Source organism: Epinephelus fuscoguttatus, linkage group LG12 (assembly GCF_011397635.1).
Source record: "Epinephelus fuscoguttatus linkage group LG12, E.fuscoguttatus.final_Chr_v1".
NCBI lineage: Eukaryota > Metazoa > Chordata > Actinopteri > Perciformes > Serranidae > Epinephelus > Epinephelus fuscoguttatus.
This window is the reverse complement of record NC_064763.1, coordinates 23,374,721-23,394,697: the sequence shown is the minus strand read 5'-3', so window position 1 is coordinate 23,394,697 and position 19,977 is coordinate 23,374,721. Positions and strand designations below refer to the sequence as shown.

At 40.7% G+C, this 19,977-nt stretch overlaps 1 protein-coding gene across 1 annotated transcript in view; it reads left to right on the top strand.

The window, feature by feature from the left end:
* srrm3 (serine/arginine repetitive matrix 3) overlaps nucleotides 1-19,977 on the top strand; it is a 135,694-nt gene that overhangs the window by 104,959 nt on the left and 10,758 nt on the right. The window contains exons 7-10 of the mRNA XM_049592141.1: nucleotides 3,798-3,833; nucleotides 4,055-4,105; nucleotides 6,417-6,524; nucleotides 9,084-9,249. Of these exons, the coding sequence (XP_049448098.1) occupies nucleotides 3,798-3,833; nucleotides 4,055-4,105; nucleotides 6,417-6,524; nucleotides 9,084-9,249 (361 nt within the window). The remainder of the gene's footprint in view (nucleotides 1-3,797; nucleotides 3,834-4,054; nucleotides 4,106-6,416; nucleotides 6,525-9,083; nucleotides 9,250-19,977) is intronic.

Genomic DNA, 19,977 nt, shown 5'->3' with positions numbered 1-19,977 from the left:
ACCAAGAGTGTGCAAAGCAGTAATCAGAGCAAAGGGTGGCTATTTTGAAGAAACTAGAATATAAAACATGTTTTCAGTTATTTCACCTTTTTTTGTTAAGTACATAACTCCACATATGTTCATTCATAGTTTTGATGCCTTCAGTGAGAATCTACAATGTAAATAGTCATGAAAATAAAGAAAACGCATTGAATGAGAAGGTGTGTCCAAACTTTTGGCCTGTACTGTATTTCAGGCTGATGGACAGTTTTCAGGTAACCTTATTAAATTCAGATTGTTTAAGCTGTGTGCTTTTAGCTAACAGTTAACTGTTAGCTAGTTAACAACTGTTAGTTAACTAAATATATAATGGTCACCAGTGCGCAATGTATCTTGGGATAGGCTGGGCCACAAAGGATTCATCCATTGCATCCTCCAAATTCTGGTAAAGAAGGCTGCAACGGGCGCATTTGAAGGAGCCTTCCAAATGGGACAGTCTTGGTCGCGCCAATGTGAAGCAATCGGTCTTCAAATACAGCCTTCAAAGGCTGCAGCCCCTGAATTGAAACACAGCTGATATGGGCCTATAGATGTCTTCAGGTCCAGACTGTTATCCATCATGTGAAGTCTGGTGCAGATTGAACTGTAAAATCAACAGCTTCTTGTGTCACGTTGAAGCATGCTAACTGCACACCTTGCCACGTGCACACCATTCCATGAAAACACAAAAGCTTTGCAGCTCAGCATTGTGAATGTCTTGAGATTCTGCTGCCCAAACTGAGATGGCTCTGTTGAATCCTCTCGAAAGAGTTTCGTAAAGTTTAATTCCTGTAAAGTGCCCAAAGTGGCGTGTTCTTACATGATCTATGACATCATTGCCCCCAGCTTTTGACTATTCTTTCACATTTGGAATCATAGTTGGAGGGTTATACCACCCAAATTTTAAACAAATTCGATTACCCCCCCAGGAGGAATTTGTAAAAATTTGCATGAAATACATGAAAAATGCACAAAATTCAAAATGGCCAACTTAAGGCCAATTCATAGTTTCACGTAGTTTTCTTCCATGTGCAGCCCATTCGGCAGTTTACCATCCTACTGCCGACATCAGGTGAAAATGAATCCAAGAAGACATTGTTGGTGCCGGATTGAATGTCCGCTGAATATCCAACTTAAAACTAACTTCACTGCAGTGCACCAACTGTGGCTGGCTTGACCGCAGTGTGTTGAACTGGACTGGAGTGTGGAACAACAGATTATATTTTGTAATTGGAGCAGTCACAGTTCACGTGGTCACAAAAAATGGGCTGCATGCTGACATCCACACAGGCGTCCATGTAGACCTTTGCAGACATGCGGAAACAATGAATTGGCCTTTAGTGGAGCTAAAGCGACCCAGTAAAAGGTGATGTGAGGGATTTTATCGTGACCAGAGTGTGTGGGAGAAGATGAAAAATGGGCTCTCCAAAATCACGCCTCATATACAGTAAAGTCCCCAGTTGATTCCCTCCAGTGGGGAAACATGTGCTGCTACCGCTCTGAGTCACACATCAGCCACATATACGTTACTGTGACAGCTTTATTACTCCCCTCTCAGTGGATCAACACACTTTGTGCTGCCACTGCCTCCCACTCCACTGCACGCTGTAGGTGTGTAAAACAGCAGGGGGGATGAAGTGCTGTTCAGGAAAATAGCAGCAACTCGCAGACTGGCCTGACTAATCACCATGGAAACTGCAATGAGGGTGAAAGTGACATGGAGGTGATGTGTCAGTTGAACACTGAGGACTGAGGAATGGCCGGCCTCCCCATCATTACTATGCACTAGATATGTGGTCAAAGGGAAACTGAATCTGGGGCTATTATTGCTGCTGTATCGCAGGGAGCAGCATCATCTACTGTACACGCAGCAATAGGAAAAATAAGCGTGACATCCACAACCTGGCGAAAAGCAAGTGGAAACGCCTGAAGTGAGAGCTCCCTGTGGACACCTTTGTAGATATGCATGTATGCATGTGACTCAGAATGCATGCACATCATTAGGAGTGCAGAAATACATGCTGAAATATTCCATGTAGGAGTTGGTACATGAAAATACATGATCCTCCTGCTGTTCACAGAATCTTGAACATGTTCATATTCTGTGATAAAAACTAAGCCTGAGACTGGGAGCTGTAGCCTGACACCGCTTTGTATGTCTGTGTCTGTAATATTTAGAATCCTGTGTTCATTAATATGTCAAGGCTTTATTGTCATCATACGTACACAGATATTTTATTGAGTATATGGTGGGGGGATGGGAATCACCAGAGGCTCCACAATACAATATTATCACGATACGTAAGTCACAGTATGATTATTGTGATATTATTATTGTGATTTCAAATATGTTTCCCCCTGATTTCGGGTCATATTCCTACTGAAAAATGTCCAGTTATGTTTAGAAGCTTTTTTATTGGTGATATTTCATGGTAGAAAGTGTCGCTATTCTCCATTACAGTCATTCCCGGGTGCAATGACGTTACAGAGATATACAGGACCCGGAAATGCTAACTCTTCAGAGCAGACTGGGCGGCTTAAAGAGATGGGCGCTAAAACAGAGCGTGTCAGACAGAGGGTGAATACAGGTGTTCCAGCAAAGACAGATTGAGAAAAATAAAGTGTTTTTTGAAAATTAAAACATGTAAACATGTTCTTGTAGAAACCCAAAATATAAATATTGAAGTTTTTTTTTGTGGGAGGCAGTTTTTCCTATCTCCTGTGAGGGTCCAAGGACATAGGGATGTCATATGCTATAAAGCACTCGGAGACAAATTGTGATTTGTGATATTGGGCTTTATAAATAAAATTTAATTGACATTGAATTAAAGTATGAATCTGAGAATGAACATAGTAGGTCCTTCATATTCTATAAGATCATTGTATGTTTCTGGCATGACTGTCCTGTAAGAGCCACGGATCTCTAAAAAGTCAACCTTTCATGGTGTCGGCAAAACACTTTTTGTGACGTTGCATTTTTCATCTGATCCAAGAGGGTTTTTGAGGAATTTATTTAGCTTAAGAAGTAGGGGAATTTAGAGTTTATTAAATAGTTTAAGTGTGAAAGGAGGAGAGAGAGGGGATAAAGTGTAGCAAAGGGCCACAGGCTGCAGCCACTGCGCCAAGGACATTGCCTTCATATATGGGATGCCTGCTCTACCCACTACGACACCGGGCACCCCAAGAAGGAGAATTTTCTCAGCACAGATAGAGACACGTCATCTTTCAGTTAATCACAAACATTTAATACCAACATATCTAGAGATACATGTTTTTACTGGACAGGAAGAGGATGTAATATGTCATCTGAGAAGCTGTCAATTAAGTAAATACTTTGCTAGAGGAGAAGTATGAAGTTGCATAAAAGGAAAATAAAGTACAAGTACCAAAGTACAGCACTTGAGAAAACCTACTCCACCACTTAGTATATGAGTTATATGAGTAGTTATCAGTGTAAATACACTGCTGCTGCTAAACACAAGCTTACTCACCTCCAGAGTAAATAGAAAAGTGGCACACAGCACAGATTAGACTTTGGGTTCAGCCTCCAGCAATTGTCCAAAATACTACCTCTGATGTCCCAGAATTTATTTCAAGAAGCAGTTTAGTAATTCCCAGAACCGCCTCAAATCTGGAGCATGGATGTAAAAATACCTTCTCTGTATAAAGTTAGTGAACCTGCTTCTTGGAACAGACACCTGGTTCACAGCCGTAGCATTACTGTATATGAATTTTTCAGATTATGATGATGATGATTGTTGTGTTTTTACCTTTTATAGATCTGCATCTGGCTCCAGGAAAAAGAGGAGATACAGGTGTGTATGGAGCAAGAAAAAAACCAATACATTATAACATGCATAACATGTGTAAGGTGTGTGTTATTGTCGTTTCTGCCTACTGATTGTTCAAAAGACAATGCAATCCATATGGGTGAGTGGTGCATTGAGTTTCCTTTTTTGTACAAAGGGTGTGAATGCGTGTTTGCTGTGCTTTAAAGCACACAGCTTCATTATGCCTCGTGTGACATTTGTTTCAGATCGGGCAGCCCAAAGAACAAACACAAAGACAAGAACAAACAGAAGAAGAGGTGAGATGCATATAGAGTCACTGTAATACCATGTATGTCAACCAAACACTAGAGGACTGTGAATAGACTTTTAAGACGTGTACAAAACTACAACTAGATTCTCTGGGAGTTTTTTTTCCCATCCTGCTCTTGGTGGTAAACATAACACCAAACTGCATTTAAGACATATGACATATTAACAATTCGTTATGTGTCCACAAAAACACGTAACTCTAGAAGCACAAGATAAAAGGTGTTATATATCAGTAATTGTCAGTATCATAACAGTATTCTTGACAATTCGGCATCAATATAACCCATTAAAATAAGTTATTTGATTACAAACTTTACATTTTGGATTTAGTTGCATCAACTTGCTACCAGCCTCCATTGGTTATCTGCACTATTATAGTGGGAATGGGAGGTGAACCATTTCAAAAATTAAATTTTGACCTGGGTGTAAATATGAATGTCCTAGCAACGTTGAAATATGACATTAACATAAACAGGTCTCTTCAGCTTTTCTGCTAAAGTTTACACCATCTCCTACGCACATAGCCTACACTGTTGTCAGCATTTATACTTTTATGGTGGTGTGTCTGTGTCACTCTGCAGTCACACCTCCAAAACACTAGCTGGCGGTGGAGGTTTCTGTGAAGTGCTGTAAAGTTTAGTTGATTCAAAACACACATTAAACATGGCTTGGCATGACAAATTACCTTTATCTGGACACATTTTCCCCACAAATACAACATGCAAATATTTTTAGCACAAGCCTATGGCTTTTTACATTGTATAAATTAGCCTAGCGGCTTGCAGACTTTTCCACTACCTATATAAAGCCTGGTGACAACAGCAACATTTAACAAAGGTAACATTACAAAATTCAACTCTGTTATAACTCTCAAGGTTCACTGACAGAACAACTGTCTTATACTAAACACGCTTTCCAAACAAATATATGCTAATGTTATTAGCACAAGCCTATGGCATCTTACATTGTATACATTAGCCTAGCAACAAGCAGAGATTTCCTCTGCTCATGTGAAGCCAGGATAAATCTGGAAGTATAAATCTGTATTACACACAAAACTTAAAATGCTATTTTGTGGAGGCTTTATTGTCTTCAAAATGTATTGTTTCCACCCTCTGAAATTAAAATAAATAAAAGCGTCATTTCCACTGAGGGAAATGGTTTCAGCTTACAAAAATAGTCAGGAGGTCTGCGCTGCTGCAACGTGGAGTAACATTTCTGGGGAGGTGCATGTCAGGGTAAGACGCAGGGTACTGCATCGATTCAGTGCAGAAGTATAAATCCAGCATAATACTTCAGCCAAGTCTTAAAATGATAAGCCAACATTGACTCACACAGGAATTCAGCCCCAGTCTCCTGTGCCACTTTAATCACAGAGAATATCCAAGATTGGCTAGTACTAGCCCAAACCATGGCTTTTTTGGCTTTATCCCAACCAATGCCAACCTTGACCTGTCAGTGTGTCTAGAACCAGCCAATAACAGCATGCAGTGGGATCTGTAGTAATGCTGCATTGTCCAAAAGGCTGCAGTGTGACTATTCTCACCCAGGTGCAAATAGACAAGTTTGAATATTACTTAACATCATATCGGGGAAAAGTCTGACACAAGACAGCTCGGACTGAGCATTATGCCCACCTTACAACAATATCATGGGAGTCACAACTCACACAAAACTGTCATGACTTTGTACTGACTTTGAAAATGTGTTGGCGATAGTGAAATGGCTTGAAAAGTCGTTTGGTGTAAGGTTGGCTTTGCATGTTGTTGCTGAGCTGACTGAAATAACTACACGTCTGCTTTTTGCTCTACAACAAAGTTTCACGTCATTATCACATCAGTCAAATGTGATGTAAATATACAGTGTGTAGTGTGTAAGAATAAGCACAATTTGTTCTCTGCACACAGTAAAACAAACAGCACTCTCAGTCTTTAACAAAAGGTACAACTGGAATCATGTTCAGTCTCTCATAAATTTATATTGGTATTTTACACCCATTATCTCACACTGACACCCTTGGAGAATGTTAATGAATGTAGCAGATCGCATCTTCTAAGCACTAATGTGTGAGTTCAACAAACCCCCCGTGCCATACATCGCACCCTGTCCTGATTAGAATATATATTGAAGGCGTTTGGCAGTGCATGAACTGTTTTACATATCATGAGATTGTCGACTGAGCTCGTTGTGGCATGTGTGTCCCCGTGATGTATGCGTACATACAACATGGCTTTATGTATGCATATGTATGCATGTGTGTGTGTGGTGTGTGTTCGTCCATTGGTTGTCATTCATCAGGTCCCCCGGTGAGACCCCCGGCAGGAGTTCACAGCGTCAAGGCAGCTGCTGCAGCTCCCGTAGCGCCTCCCTGTCCTCCACTCGGAGCACCTCCAAATCTCCCGCCAGGTAGACTCCTCAACACACACACAAACACGTATCAGCACGTACACTTGGCTTTGTCACACACTGGTGTTGCTCAACTAACTGCCGAGCAGTTGCACTGGTGACCGCCAGTGTCATTTACACTCCGTCTTCTGGGAATATATTAGGATACAAATGGTGCTCCTATAATAACATTTTAACATAACGGATTTGTTTCTATTGCCTTTGAATGAACTGTGTTTTATTATGATACAATTACTGTTAATTTAAATTGACAGGCTTCGTCGTCATATGTGTCTGACAACATTATGGAAAGGATCTGTACAGAGATAAGATGAAAGGGGCGGCTGTGGCTCAGGAGGTAGAGCACGTCGTATACCAATCAGAAGATCAGGGGTTTGATCCCAAAGCATCCTTAGCTAAGATACTGAACCCCGATTTGCTCCTGATGGCTGTTCCATCAGTGTGTGTACGTGAATGGTTACTGAGTAGCAGTGTGTGGTGCCTCGGCCACTAGTGTGTAATGTGTGTGTGAATGGGTGAATGTGACTTGTATTGTGAAAGCACTTTGGTAAGAAGACTAAAAAAAGGCACTTTACAAGTGCAGTCCATTTACTTTTCCTAGCACACACTGGATGTATTGCGTTGCAACTCGTCAACAGATGACCACACAAACTTATTACTACTTTTACTGAAAGATCTGCACCTCTTCCACCTCTGCGTTAGCTTAAAATCATTTGTCGACAGCCTCTAATTACACTTGATTTCTCAACTGAGGAGCTGATCCCCAGAGCTATGACTCGCTATATATCTTTTTGGCCTTTGTCTTTATAATGATGCGATTAAGGGTAATTTAGCTCTGGATATTTCTCAACCTCAACAACGAGTCTCTCTTTATACATCAATAGTGAGGAGAGGAATCGAGCTGCCATAGGAGCAGAGAAAAAGAGCTGCTACGGTAGCTGATTTGTACAAGCAGAGAGGGAATGTGGAGGAAATGCATTTAATTCTGGGGGCAGTAAGGCTGGAAATAGGACAGTGGCGTGAAGTGTCGTGGGGCAACGCGTCCAGGAGCGCCAATGTGCATCTAGCTGCCACCAGTGTGGGGTTGTACATTGAAAATAATAGGGGCGTATTTTTTGACATACAGCTTTTGCCAACGCTGTGTTTTGGCCTATAAACCTTTTTGTTAGAAAGTAGGATCCTTTTTGTGTAACCAAAAACAGCCCCGAAATTGCCATCGCCAAACCCACTAGACTCCATCTAAATAAACCATAATTGCATTATCGTAAAACACACGTTGACACAAACAAAATAAAACTCACAAAGTCTTGGTCTTGGTTCATCTTTCCACTGTTCCAACAATCACCAACTCTGGTTTGGTTGAAATAAACCCTAAATTCATCCAGTTACTGTAGTCGTGAAAACATGCTGGCTCTATACACACTAAAATTACTGTTTGATCAAATGGAGTCTGGTGGGTTTGGTGATGGTGATTTTGGGGCTGTTTCTGGTTAAACAGAAATGATCTTACTAAAAGGTCAGTGACAAAAACAGACACTTTTTTAATGGATGTAAACTGACGGAGTGGTTGCATTGCAGCATGATTCACGGTTGCCCGAAACTGAACCATATTTTAAAGTTGCTGTTCCTATTAATCACTTGGACTCAAAAACATGGTTGAAAAATACTGAAGTTATTCTATAAGTTGGTTGATATTTCTGGGTTTCTGGTAAGTTTTCTTGGATGCAGTGTTATTTTTCTGATGCCAGTTTACAACCTGTCTTATTCTGTTTTTGTTTAACTTTGATCTGATATCTTAAACAGCATTTAAACATTTTTTGAAATTATTTTTAGTGCCAATAAGAGTGTAAAGGAGCAGCTACTAAGATTTATTGCTCTCCTGCTAAGTTTTTCTTTCTCTAAAGAAGTCACCGACAGGGCAGAATGTTTATTTTGTGAAATACAGCATCACATTTATCCAAAGTTTCTGAGCTTGGATTCGTCAAAGCTTGAAGAGCCAACTAATGACAGAAAAAGTTCTTTGCCTAGTGTTAAAAATAAGACACATTTATCAAGTGACATACAGCCACTTAAAGCAAAGAGAGAGATCAGAAAAGATGCACAGATATCATCTTTTTTATTCCACACTTCCTTGTCAATACCTGGAATAGCTCGTTGGAGATGAAGATTTATATTACATCCTCCCCATTGTTCATTCTTTAAGAAAACTAAAAACCAATATGGTGTTCAGCAATCCTGTGTGATTTTAATAGATAACCCACAACTTTTCGCAGTGGAAACAGAAAACAAGCAAACCGAACTGAATTGTGCCGTACTGCTTGGTGGAAATGGGGCTAAAGTTTTCTTCACAAATTCAGTGGCACACAGAGTCAATAACTGATGTACAAATAATCATTTTGTGGGTGAAGTATTCCTTTGAAGAGAAGAATTCTTACTTTCAATTTTCATTTAAGTCAAAAATTCACTCTGAGAACTTTGGGCTGTAATTTAGGTCAACAGAAGTCATTATTTTTGGCTGAACTTCACCTTGTGTGTTGCTGTGTGGCTCTGCTCTTCCAGACCGAACTCCAAGCACAAGACGGACGGACAGAAGGCGTCCGGCACCTCGCTGTCCCCAGGCACCAACACTCCAGCCGCGTGGCACAACGGGGACCACACCCAGCAGCGGAGCCGCAACGGCAAGGCCGGCAGACTCAACCACGGCGATGGCGAGAAAGGGCACGATGTATGTAATCTCCTCTATTTTGCTCCCGCACCCCCACCCTCCCCCACCCACTCCAACGGTATCTACCACAGTCTCTACAACTGAGTTTTATCTTGCTCCTTTTGTGTTGGTTGACATGAATTCTCATCTTGTTTGATATTGAAAGATTTTTTTCATTCTGTTATCAGTTATTCCTAGGTTATAGGCCAGTTTTTATTATTGATATTATTATTTGTGACGTGTAAAAGACACTCCTGTCCTGTGTAAAACTTGCCGCTCCTGCTGCTTTGTTTCTGGCTCTCTTTGACTCCTCTGCCATCTTGTTTTTTTGTTTCGTTTGTTTGTTCTTGTTGTTTGCCGGTAGCGGAGGGAGGGAGCAAAGAGAAGAAAGGTTTTAGTGTTTCTGTGCAGAGTCGAGTTTGGCATACCACACCTCGGATGGAAATAGGAGCCACACTGGCACACAGTGTTTCCAAATGAATGAGCAAAAAGATGTGTTGTTTCTTCCGAGCGGGTGCCTGCTTAGGCATAAGACACATAAAAACAGCTGAGACAGGGACAGGACTTTAAACATTTGCTCCCCCCTAAAGGTCCTTGCCCGTGAATAAACATCAAAGAAAAACGTGTCTGTCAGGAGCAAGAACTTCTCAGTTTTACTGCAGATAAACTCGTAATTAGCCAGTGTTGCAAGAGTCATGATCAGGCATCTGATGGTGCTTTAAAGTGATAGCAATCTGTGATTTGTCCTTGAATTGACAAATGTAATTACTTCTGGAAAGTCTTGATCCAAGCATGCTAAAATGAATTGTAACAAGGTGCAGCTCTCCATGCCAGGTATCAGCTGTTAGTGCTAAGCTGTATGGAAGATTTAAAATGCCAAAGAATCCAACTGAAATAAACTGCAATAAAATGCACATTGTCACATATAGATACATCCTGTTAATACCTCATCCACATTGTTTGGAAATGAAGTTTTTGCCATCTTAAAGGTCCAGTGTGTAGGATTTAGTGGCATTTAGCAGTGAACTTCTCCAATGTGCCAAGCATGTAGGAGAACTATGGTGCCCAACATGAAAAGGCAAACAGCCCTATCTAGGGCTAATGTTTGATTTGTCTCCTCTGGGTTACTGTAAAAAAAAACACGACAGACTCCATAGAAGAGGACCTGCCCCGTATGTAGATATGAACGGCTCATTCTAAGATAACATTAACACAATGTCTCTTTCAAGGTGATTAAAAAGTAATTAAAACATAGTTATTCATATTATATACCATTTCTGCCAATAGATGCCTCTAAATCCGACACACTGGACCTTTAAATCCAAACATCTCCTACTAAGGTGTTGCTCTTCTAACTACCCACAAACTAACAGTCAAGTGTGGTTGTATATGACGGACAGGTTAGCTCGTTTCCCCGATCACATTTAATTAGATACATTTATGTGACCGACCCTGAGTTCAAGGTTAGTCATCAAAAATATTTTACAGGAATAGAAAAGAAAGATATTTTGATACAAAAAATACTTAATATCAAAAACAATCTTGCAATGAAGTCAATCCAGCTGCGATACAACAGTCCGCGATGAAACACTAATGTGGGCCAGGAGCACTAAATACTTTCAGCGCCCTTCCTCAAACTTGGCCTTCAGTTTGATCTCTGCTACACAGCTGTTAAGTTTCAGGATCCACAGCCCAACCTGAATCCACAAATGCAATAACCATGCACTATACAAATAATTTGGTTAGGCAGCACGTTCAAAGTGATCATTTTGGTACATTTCATACATGTCTAACTGAGATAATATATTTTAAAACCAAAGTAATTCAGAAAATACACTTTAAATTATTATTATTATTATTATTATTATTATTATTATTACTATTTTTTTTTTTTTTTGGCTTATTCTCATAATACTGAGCAGCACATCTCCACAGTAATCATGGAGATTACTGTAATCGTGAGGATTAGAATATAAAAACATTAAATTAAAATCTGATTATTATCATTTTTCTTTTATATACGTATAACGTAACGACTGTGACCCGACCCGTAAGGTCTTTTTTTTTCACCCAGCACCAAACCCAAAAATAAAATTAAGACAAAATATCACCAGGCCAAGTACCGACAGGACTCTGCTTCACAGCTGTGAAGCTTTCACAATGACAAAACCTTTCCACAGACAGAGAGACGTATAAACACCTGCTAAAGTACTCCAAACAGCTTCTGTGGTAGATCCCGCTACAGTCTGCATTTCCAGCACCACATTTTGCCATGATGGCACACACACAGACTCACAAGATGAAAACAGTGCTGGCTGTTGCAGTGTTGTTGCGGCTGGTAAAAATTTTGTGTTTTCAATTTTGCTGTGTTTCTAAAATCAAATAACAACTCAGAAAACAGTGAGAAAATATATTTAATTCCAGTGTTGTCCAGCAGAGAGCAGCATAGATCTGCCAGGACTACATGTAAAGCACTATCATTAGTTCATGAGGAGGTGAAGGGAGCGTTCTCTTTTTTGAAATGGATATGCGTAATCAGAATCAGTGACATCAGAAATGTAACCAAATTTAAAGTCAAAAGTTAAAGCTAAAAAATGGTCTTATCCTCTTGAGGGTCATGGGGGGGGGCGGGAGCCTATCCCAGCTGACATTGGGCACCCTGTCAGGTACACCCTGGACAGGTCACCAGACTATCACAGGGCTGACACATAGAGACAGACAACCATTCACACTCACATTCACACCTACGGACAATTTAGAGTCACCAATTAACCTGCATGTCTTTGGACTGTGGGAGGAAGCCGGAGTACCCGGAGAAAACCCACACTGACACGGGGAGAACATGCAAACTTTATTTCTGTGTTGGATGTGTTTTTATGTTGGCATTTTAAATCTTCCATAGAGGCGAGCCGCACCCTAAAATCTATGTTGTGCAAATGAATCCAATCCAGGGGGGCTCTTTGTTTAATAAAGGCGTTGCAACTCTGTTCTTAAAATAAAAAACAGCCCAGCATACTGTCCACAATAGGCTCCTGAAGTGTCATACATATATATATATATATATATATATATATATATATATATATATATATATAACTATGTTCAGTTTGGAACAGCTCCTTGTTTTTGTTCTTTTTTGGCAGTTCCTTTAAAAATTAACATCTTTGTTTGTCTCTTAAAACCTAAAAGACACTGAGTTTTAAATCACTTTATGCTATAATAGAAACAACCTTGGTAGCCCATACTGTAAATGGATCATCAGAGCTACAGTAGGATGACAGCCATTATGTTGGAGTGAAACAAAAGACACTTAGACCGATGGGAACGCTTGTAAAATAATCTTTGACTGTTGAATAAGCATCTAAATGGGCTGCGAACCCCCCCTGTAAACACTCATGTCAGAGAGCTGATGTCTTCTATTTTTATATTCGCATGTGTCTCTGAGGTCTTATCTGGTCTCTCTCTTTCTCTTTCTCTCTGCTTATTTCATTCATTACTGTTTCTTTTTTTCCTTATCAGTTTAAGTGGTATTTACCCATGAATAAATGCCCAAATCTTTCTGTCTCATTTATATAAAAAGCACTCAAATGCTTTGGAACTGGACCAAGTAGGTTAACTGGGTATGTGTAATAGTTTCTTCTTGTCAATACAGTTGTCTTTCTTCTCAAGCACATGCTCTGCTCAGTGATAGATCCTCTTCTCCTCCAGGCGTCCAACAGCTCCTGCCAAACCACCAGGAGTTTAACACATGCTCCTCTCTACTGCTTTACTTCACCATGTCGATGTGCATGTTGCCCCTAGGTGGCAGTGTCTCTTCTGTCCCTGGCGTTTTGTTTCTACTCTATCTGCTCAGGCCAGTGCAGAATCGCGAGGGAGGTGTGTTTGAGCCATTCAGTCGGGGTGTAGTGAAAGAGGAGCATTTAATTGGCTCATTTTTTTTTAAGCTGCATCTTTGTAGTGAAAGGTGATGTTGCCATTCTTGGTAATCTCCACCAAAAGCTAAAATATTTGTGTCATGATAATCCCCAAATTGACACGTTTGCACAGGAGGGTGGTTATGTGTGACAGATCCTGGATCCAACTGAAGTTTGATTTTACTGCAGCAGTTGTGTGGTTTAGCAAATGTTCTGTATAGCAGCTCTGGTTGTCTCTCTATCATCTCAGTTTGTGTTCCTGTAGTCGTCCAGTAGCCCCGTTTGGACTGTCTCATCCACTGTGTGGGGGAAACTCTGCATGCTTCCTGTAGAGAAGCTCAAGGAAACAGCTGTGCACAAGAGGTGGAAAAGTTAAGCAGGTGTGCAATTTGCCAAACCAACAAGTTTGTCCTTTTCCTTGAAGCACTTGAAAAGCTGAAAATAATATCTTTGTGCAGCTCGTTCAAGTTTGTATTTAAGCCTGGAATCCTCGCTGCTCTTTGTGGCCAATGGAGGGAAACCGCTGTCAACAACAACAACAGTTCCCACCAACCATAGTGTTAGCGGGTGTTTACGGGAGACTCTCACTATGATCTGTGGGGATCATGAGAACGAAGGAGACAGCTAAAGGTGTCACTGGGCTAATTTTTAGTAGCCTTATTTGTTAATTAGACCTGTAAGTGTGCAAAGAAGCGCATAACACAATCATCCATGGAAAATTAATAAAGCCAAGCCAAGCCAAAGCCAAGCCAAGCATCCTACAAAGTATGACGTTATATATTCTATGAATATTCAAGGAAACATTACCTAATGGACCCTTCCCTAATTCCTGTCCCGCTACTTCCGAACCCTCTTGTTTGTGACCACCCTCATCTTCAAATTTGGCCTTTTTTTTATCTCAACTGCACACCTGTTAAGTTTCGTGACTGCATTTTGCATAGTCTTGCAGGGGTCAGATTTTCCAAACCTGCTCCTGAACCAGCGCCGCAACATGCAATACCACACTGGCCCCGCAGCCCGACCTAAAACCGTAAATCCTATAATCATGCACTGTTCAAATAATGTGATTAGGCAGCACATTTAAAGTGATCATTTTGGGTCATCATTATCAGAGATGTAATTTTCTGAATCAATGCTTTCGCTCCTGGACGAAGCCTGGTCCCAAAAACTAGCTGTCAGCATATGACAGGTATACTCTAGCAATGCTAGGAGACGCAACTACAAGATGGCATGTTTATTGCTCAGGACCAATGGGAGCACAGTGTCGAGTGTGAAGTTCTTGAGAAAGCTGCAAGCCACAACACCTGAGACCAAGCAAGCAGCCCATTCTGAACAGGCCTTTTTGGAACGGGCGCTGTAATAGTTCAACAAAGCCTAAATACTCAATTCCTACTAAAACATATACATCGTAACATTTTCTTTAATAAATTTAAATATATTTGAATATGTCAATAAAAACTGACAAAACAACATTGTCAAACCTACAGCCAGTACTAGTTTGCACAGCAGTTAACATAGCAGCAGGTTGGTGCTAGCTCGACCACCCCTGTTGGTTACATGAGCCTTACCTTGCAGGTCATGGATGCATTATAATGGATCCCACTGCTTTTCTTATCAAGTCTGACCTTACTGTGCTTTAATTGGCCAGTGCTACACCTAATCATAACCTCTTTCCCTAACCCCGACCATCTCCAACCTAGGCACGTCAACATGACAAGTATTAGCCAATTAATGCTCAAGTACAGGCCAAGTACAGCACAGTAGGGCATTACATGTCAAGAAAAGCAGTTGGATAGATAATGGCATGTCATAGCCGTCTGTTGAGAGTCTCCCTGATGTTTACTGCTCTCTGACCCCTGTGGGTAATAATGGGCTCATTACAGCTTGGTGCACCAGAATGAGTCAAGGAAGACGCAGCATGGTCTCCCCAATGTTGACAGGGAGGTATGTCTCTTGATTTAAACTGGCATCCCTAAGGCTGCTTTCAGACCTAGAGTTGTCTTGCTTTGGTCTGAATCAGGGACTAATTTTATTATAAAGCTGTATAATTGCCCAGAGTTGGTTGTGTTCTCACGGCAGCATTTATAAGTGGACCAGATCAAATACCTTGCATGAGAAAGCTGCTCTTGATTGGTCAGAATTTCCATGTGGGAAAAATCCAGGAAGTAAACAAAACATTGAAGAAGAGTACACTTATAAGATAAATGTGACACTTTCTAATGTCCCAGTGGAGGGACAACTACGCAGGTTGATTTTAGCGCTGCTCATCGTGGACTATATTGCTGTCATTGTTCATTTTAGTTAAACCATACAGTTTGAAAACGAGGCGCGGCTCCAACTAGAAAACAATGTTTTGATGCATTGGATGTGCTGAATGTGCATATTAAGGCAGTACAGGAGGAGGTGCACATTAATAATCCTCCAGGACTGTAACATGCTCATGTTTAACCCAAACAATGTGTCATGTGACTGCAGTTGGTTCAGATTGAGGTTCTCACTACAAACAAACTGCACCAGAGTTCGTTTGTAACTGGACCGAGACCACCTCTTCAAGAATATCTTGGTCCGGTTGTTTTGGTGCGCACCTGAGTGTGATTGCTGTGTTCAAACCTGCCCAAATGAACAGCACTTACGGGGCAAACTAACTTGAGTTTGATTGAACCGAACCAAACAGGGCAGGCGTGAAAGCACCTTTGTAAGGTCTGTCTTCGCAGTTAAAATTGCAAAAGAACGAAGAAATATAAATGTTTCAAATGCATTTTGAATGATAAAAATCTGTTCAGTCACTGTGATGATATCAGTGTCTACAGTCAAGAGTATTGCAAAATGCACAAATGTAAGGGTTTAGGTGTCAATGAGTACAACATCAGTAGGCAAAGTAGACATTTCACCTCAGCAAAAACATTGCTGAAAACATAAAACCCTTTCAGATCTTTCCTAAATGAGTGATATTCAGAAGATATCGAGCTGGGGAACAAAGATTCGTTCCTGATTAAAAAATTTACTTGGATATGCTGCACAAAGATGAAATGGATCATTTTTGGAAGTCTTTTGTGATACGATGTTCTGAGGACTGTCTGGCTCGTTTGGTAAACACACTAGCTTAACTTCCCCACAGCTGCTTCCTTAAGCTTTTTAAATGAGAAGCTTTCAGGATTGTCTCCTACACAGCGAGCGATTGAGTCCCAAACTGGGCTGGTCGTCCTCTTGCTCATTATTAATGGATGTCTTCAAACACTTCAAAGACAAAGTACATGGACTCTTGAATAAAACTAGGACAACTCACACATTTATTAACATGATTATTTTAAAGGGACCCAAGCCATTTTTGAACGTAAGCTCCCTGCTGGCGGCTAACAGCTTAAACGGCCAATTTGACAAAGCTCTGTCTCACCGTACGTACCTGTGTTTATAGTGATAAATAAATAAAGATTGTCTGTATGAAAGTACAGAGTAGTGAAGTGCTGCCACTGAAGACGACCCAGGCCGAAATGTGACTGGGGTCCCTTTCAAATGTGCTGACTCTCTAGTTGTCCATCTTAGCAGTGACTGCCCCTCCAACACTCTTCTACCCCTCCTCTTCCTCCTCCTCCTCCTCCTCCTCTCCTACCTGTTCATCTGTGTCATGTGTGACTCACGTCTCACTCTTGCATTTTTCTTCCCACGTATCTTTCACATCTGCCAGCTCTGCATGCCCTCCCCCTCCTCCTCCCCCTCCTCCCTCCTAGCTACTCTTCTCTACATGGATGTCCACTAATATGACAATTAACTCTATCCGCTTACCTCTATCCTTTCCCCCCGTTTTGATACAAATATGGCTGCATTTGTACAAGCGAAAAAGACAAAGCAAATCATGTAGTTTATAGATTCATCCTTTGTTTCTAATTTTAGTTTGAATTCCATCTGGATTTTTTTTTTCTCCCCTCTTATTATTTTCTTTGTACTTTTTGGTTTGTTTATTTCTCCTTAGTCTCTGGACACAGTATGTAGCTTTGATACTAAAAGAGGTCATTGTCTTTTTCCCATTTCGCTGCGGAGAACATTCCTTTCTCCTTTTTTCTTTTTTCTTTCTTTCCTTTTTTTGTTGATATTGCATACGTGTCACTGATTGAAATGGAAGGTAGGTAATGCTTTGCCTACGCACGTGATCTTTATGCAGATGAGAATGTGACAAGCACCCTAGCCTGAGTGACGTCAATGTTTCTCTCTCTCTCTTTCTCTCTTTCTCTTTCTCTTTCTGTTATTTACCAATGGTCTTTAACCAAAATTGATTTTACCTCATCAATTATGATTTGACTCTTAAAAGATTGGATTACGTAGAGCTCTGGTTTTTCTCTTTCCTCCTTAACTTCATTCTGAAGTCCAATATCCCGCTTTATCTTCCAGGTCCATTTCTTTCTCCACTTTTCTTTTTGTTTTGGTAGAATGCATTCCTGTTTGTCCAGCATCTCTCTGTTTGTTGGTGAATTAGTACATCCGTCTTATGATTTTCCACCATATTTATTTCCACTGACTGTTTCTAACAACTGTCATGAGCACCAGTGGTTGTGTTTTTTCTTATTATACCGCTTAGTTGTCCTCTCCATAGTGGAGAACGGCTCTTCTTTCTGCAAAGGACCAGTCGGTGCTTTTGTTGTATCTCAGATTACGAAGCAGTTTCAGACAGCACATGATAATGCATGCGCAGGAGCCAGCTGTATTTGGTTTCACACAAAACGCCTTTTTTGGAGTTCTACCCTCTTTTTATGACCTGCTTACACTGAGCAGTGTGTAACTGTGCATCATAAGTTTCAGTCCCCGACTCCCACTGAATCACTTATCCAAGCTCTATTTTGGTTGAATGCTTAAAATAGAGGTTTAGAATATATTTCAACTCTCCCTCTACCATAGATCAACGGATAAGGCTGGCATTACATGTCTTTCTTCCTATGAACAAATCCCATGAAAAGACCTAAACCACAATGTGTAAGTCTGTCAGTACTTTCTGACTTCCTTCTTGTATCTTTCCCAAATCTGTGAGTTCCTATTGAAGATTTAAGATTTTAAAAAGGGGTCTCAAATATGTACTTTCATTATAGATCGAGACTAAGGGACTGCCCACACCAAGAACAAAAACTATAGATTGACTGTAGTTTTAATGATCACTCTAACTCAAGTGGCACCACAACAATGACGATAACAGTTGTGAAAAATATCAGTGGTATCACCTTCAGAGCAATTTAGTGAACGATAGAAACGCTGACAGCCAATCAAAATCCATCCAAAGTTACATCACGTTTGCTAATTTAAGATGAAAATAACACATCATAAAAAATCGTAATTTTACCTAAGACATGCTGCCAAGTGGTCTTAAGCGCTGATACGGTCTCTTGAGTTCGTTTCATCCACATCAGGATACCTTGAAATTGATGTTGTCTCACACAGAAGTACACATACAATTTGTCTTCAGAAGAGGCAGCTATCACCTTAGAGTGACAGCTCACTCAGTCACACAGCTCATGTTTGAAATGCCTCATCACTCCAATCTTTGCCCCCCTATAAGCGAGAGCCTGCAGGTGGATGCTGGGGCTGAAAGAGCAGGCAGCAATACTAATGCAGGGCAACACCACAAGACGGACAAGGCAGAGGGAGGGCTGGCAAATTTCTGCAGCTTAAATAGATCACCAAAGTGGGAGGGTTTGTTTTATGGGTGATTTAAGGAGAGTATGACACGTGTGTTTGAATCAGTGCAACTGGAGTTGACTGCCTGAACTAGCTCCCAGGCGTCACTCGATCTTTGGATTCTCCTAACTCCTCTCATCTGATTTTAAAGTCTGAACCCGACCCGAGTCCGACACAGTATGTTACTTGACATAGTTATTGTTATGGACAGTGTGTCAATGACCATGAAAAGACTATTGTTATGCACAGTCAAACACGCCCCCCGTACAGCAGCGCAGCATGGCACTGTACACACACTCAGTTTGAGCGAAGCCTGTGTTGCATTCAGGTGTTGTTACATAAATAACAAATTCCAGCACTTGAGTAGGCCATAGCACAACACAGCAGCATGTAAAGTGGGCCGAACCGGAGCAACATTTTTGATTTCTTATCACATCGTTAGCGTTACAGTTCTTGTTATAGTTATTATTCTTGGTGTGGACGACCCTTGAAGAGTCTACAGCCACATCTGTGGCTCACTGAGGCCAGCCACAGTCGTCCTGTGAACTAAATGCTAACGTCAGCATGCTAACATGTTCAAAACGACAATGCTAACATGCTGATGTTTAGCAGGTGTAATGTTTACCACGTTTGGCATCTTAAGTTAGCATGTTATCCTGCAAACATTAGATAATTAGCACTTACCACAAAGTAGAGCTGAGGTGTAAAGTTTGCAGGTGCTCATGTTCATGTTAATGAAGGAACAGAGATGTCACCCAATGCAGCAGAGTGGCTCACCGATGTGTGTTTAATATTTGTCAGACAGAATTGAGCTCCGTGTCACAGAGGAATAAGCTAGTTCAAGCTATCATTGTAGGATCAGCTCATTGTTGAGGTGTCTTTTCATGGGGTTTATTGACAATAAAGGCCTTTACATATCATGATTAATGTACACATCAGTATATTTTATAAACTATTGTTTTTGTCATGAGTACTTTTAAAAAAAAAAACCTGAATAGTAGTGCCAGAAAAATGACTTTTTTGGAATAAGGTTGATTTGAGCTTATGCACTTATGAGGATCATAAAACAACACAGAGGCTCCCTAGAGACTTGACAGGAGACTTAAATTCACTCAGTGCATTTCGCTAAAGGGCAATTCGAATAGCTTACACTTGCTTTAGAAAGACGGCTAGC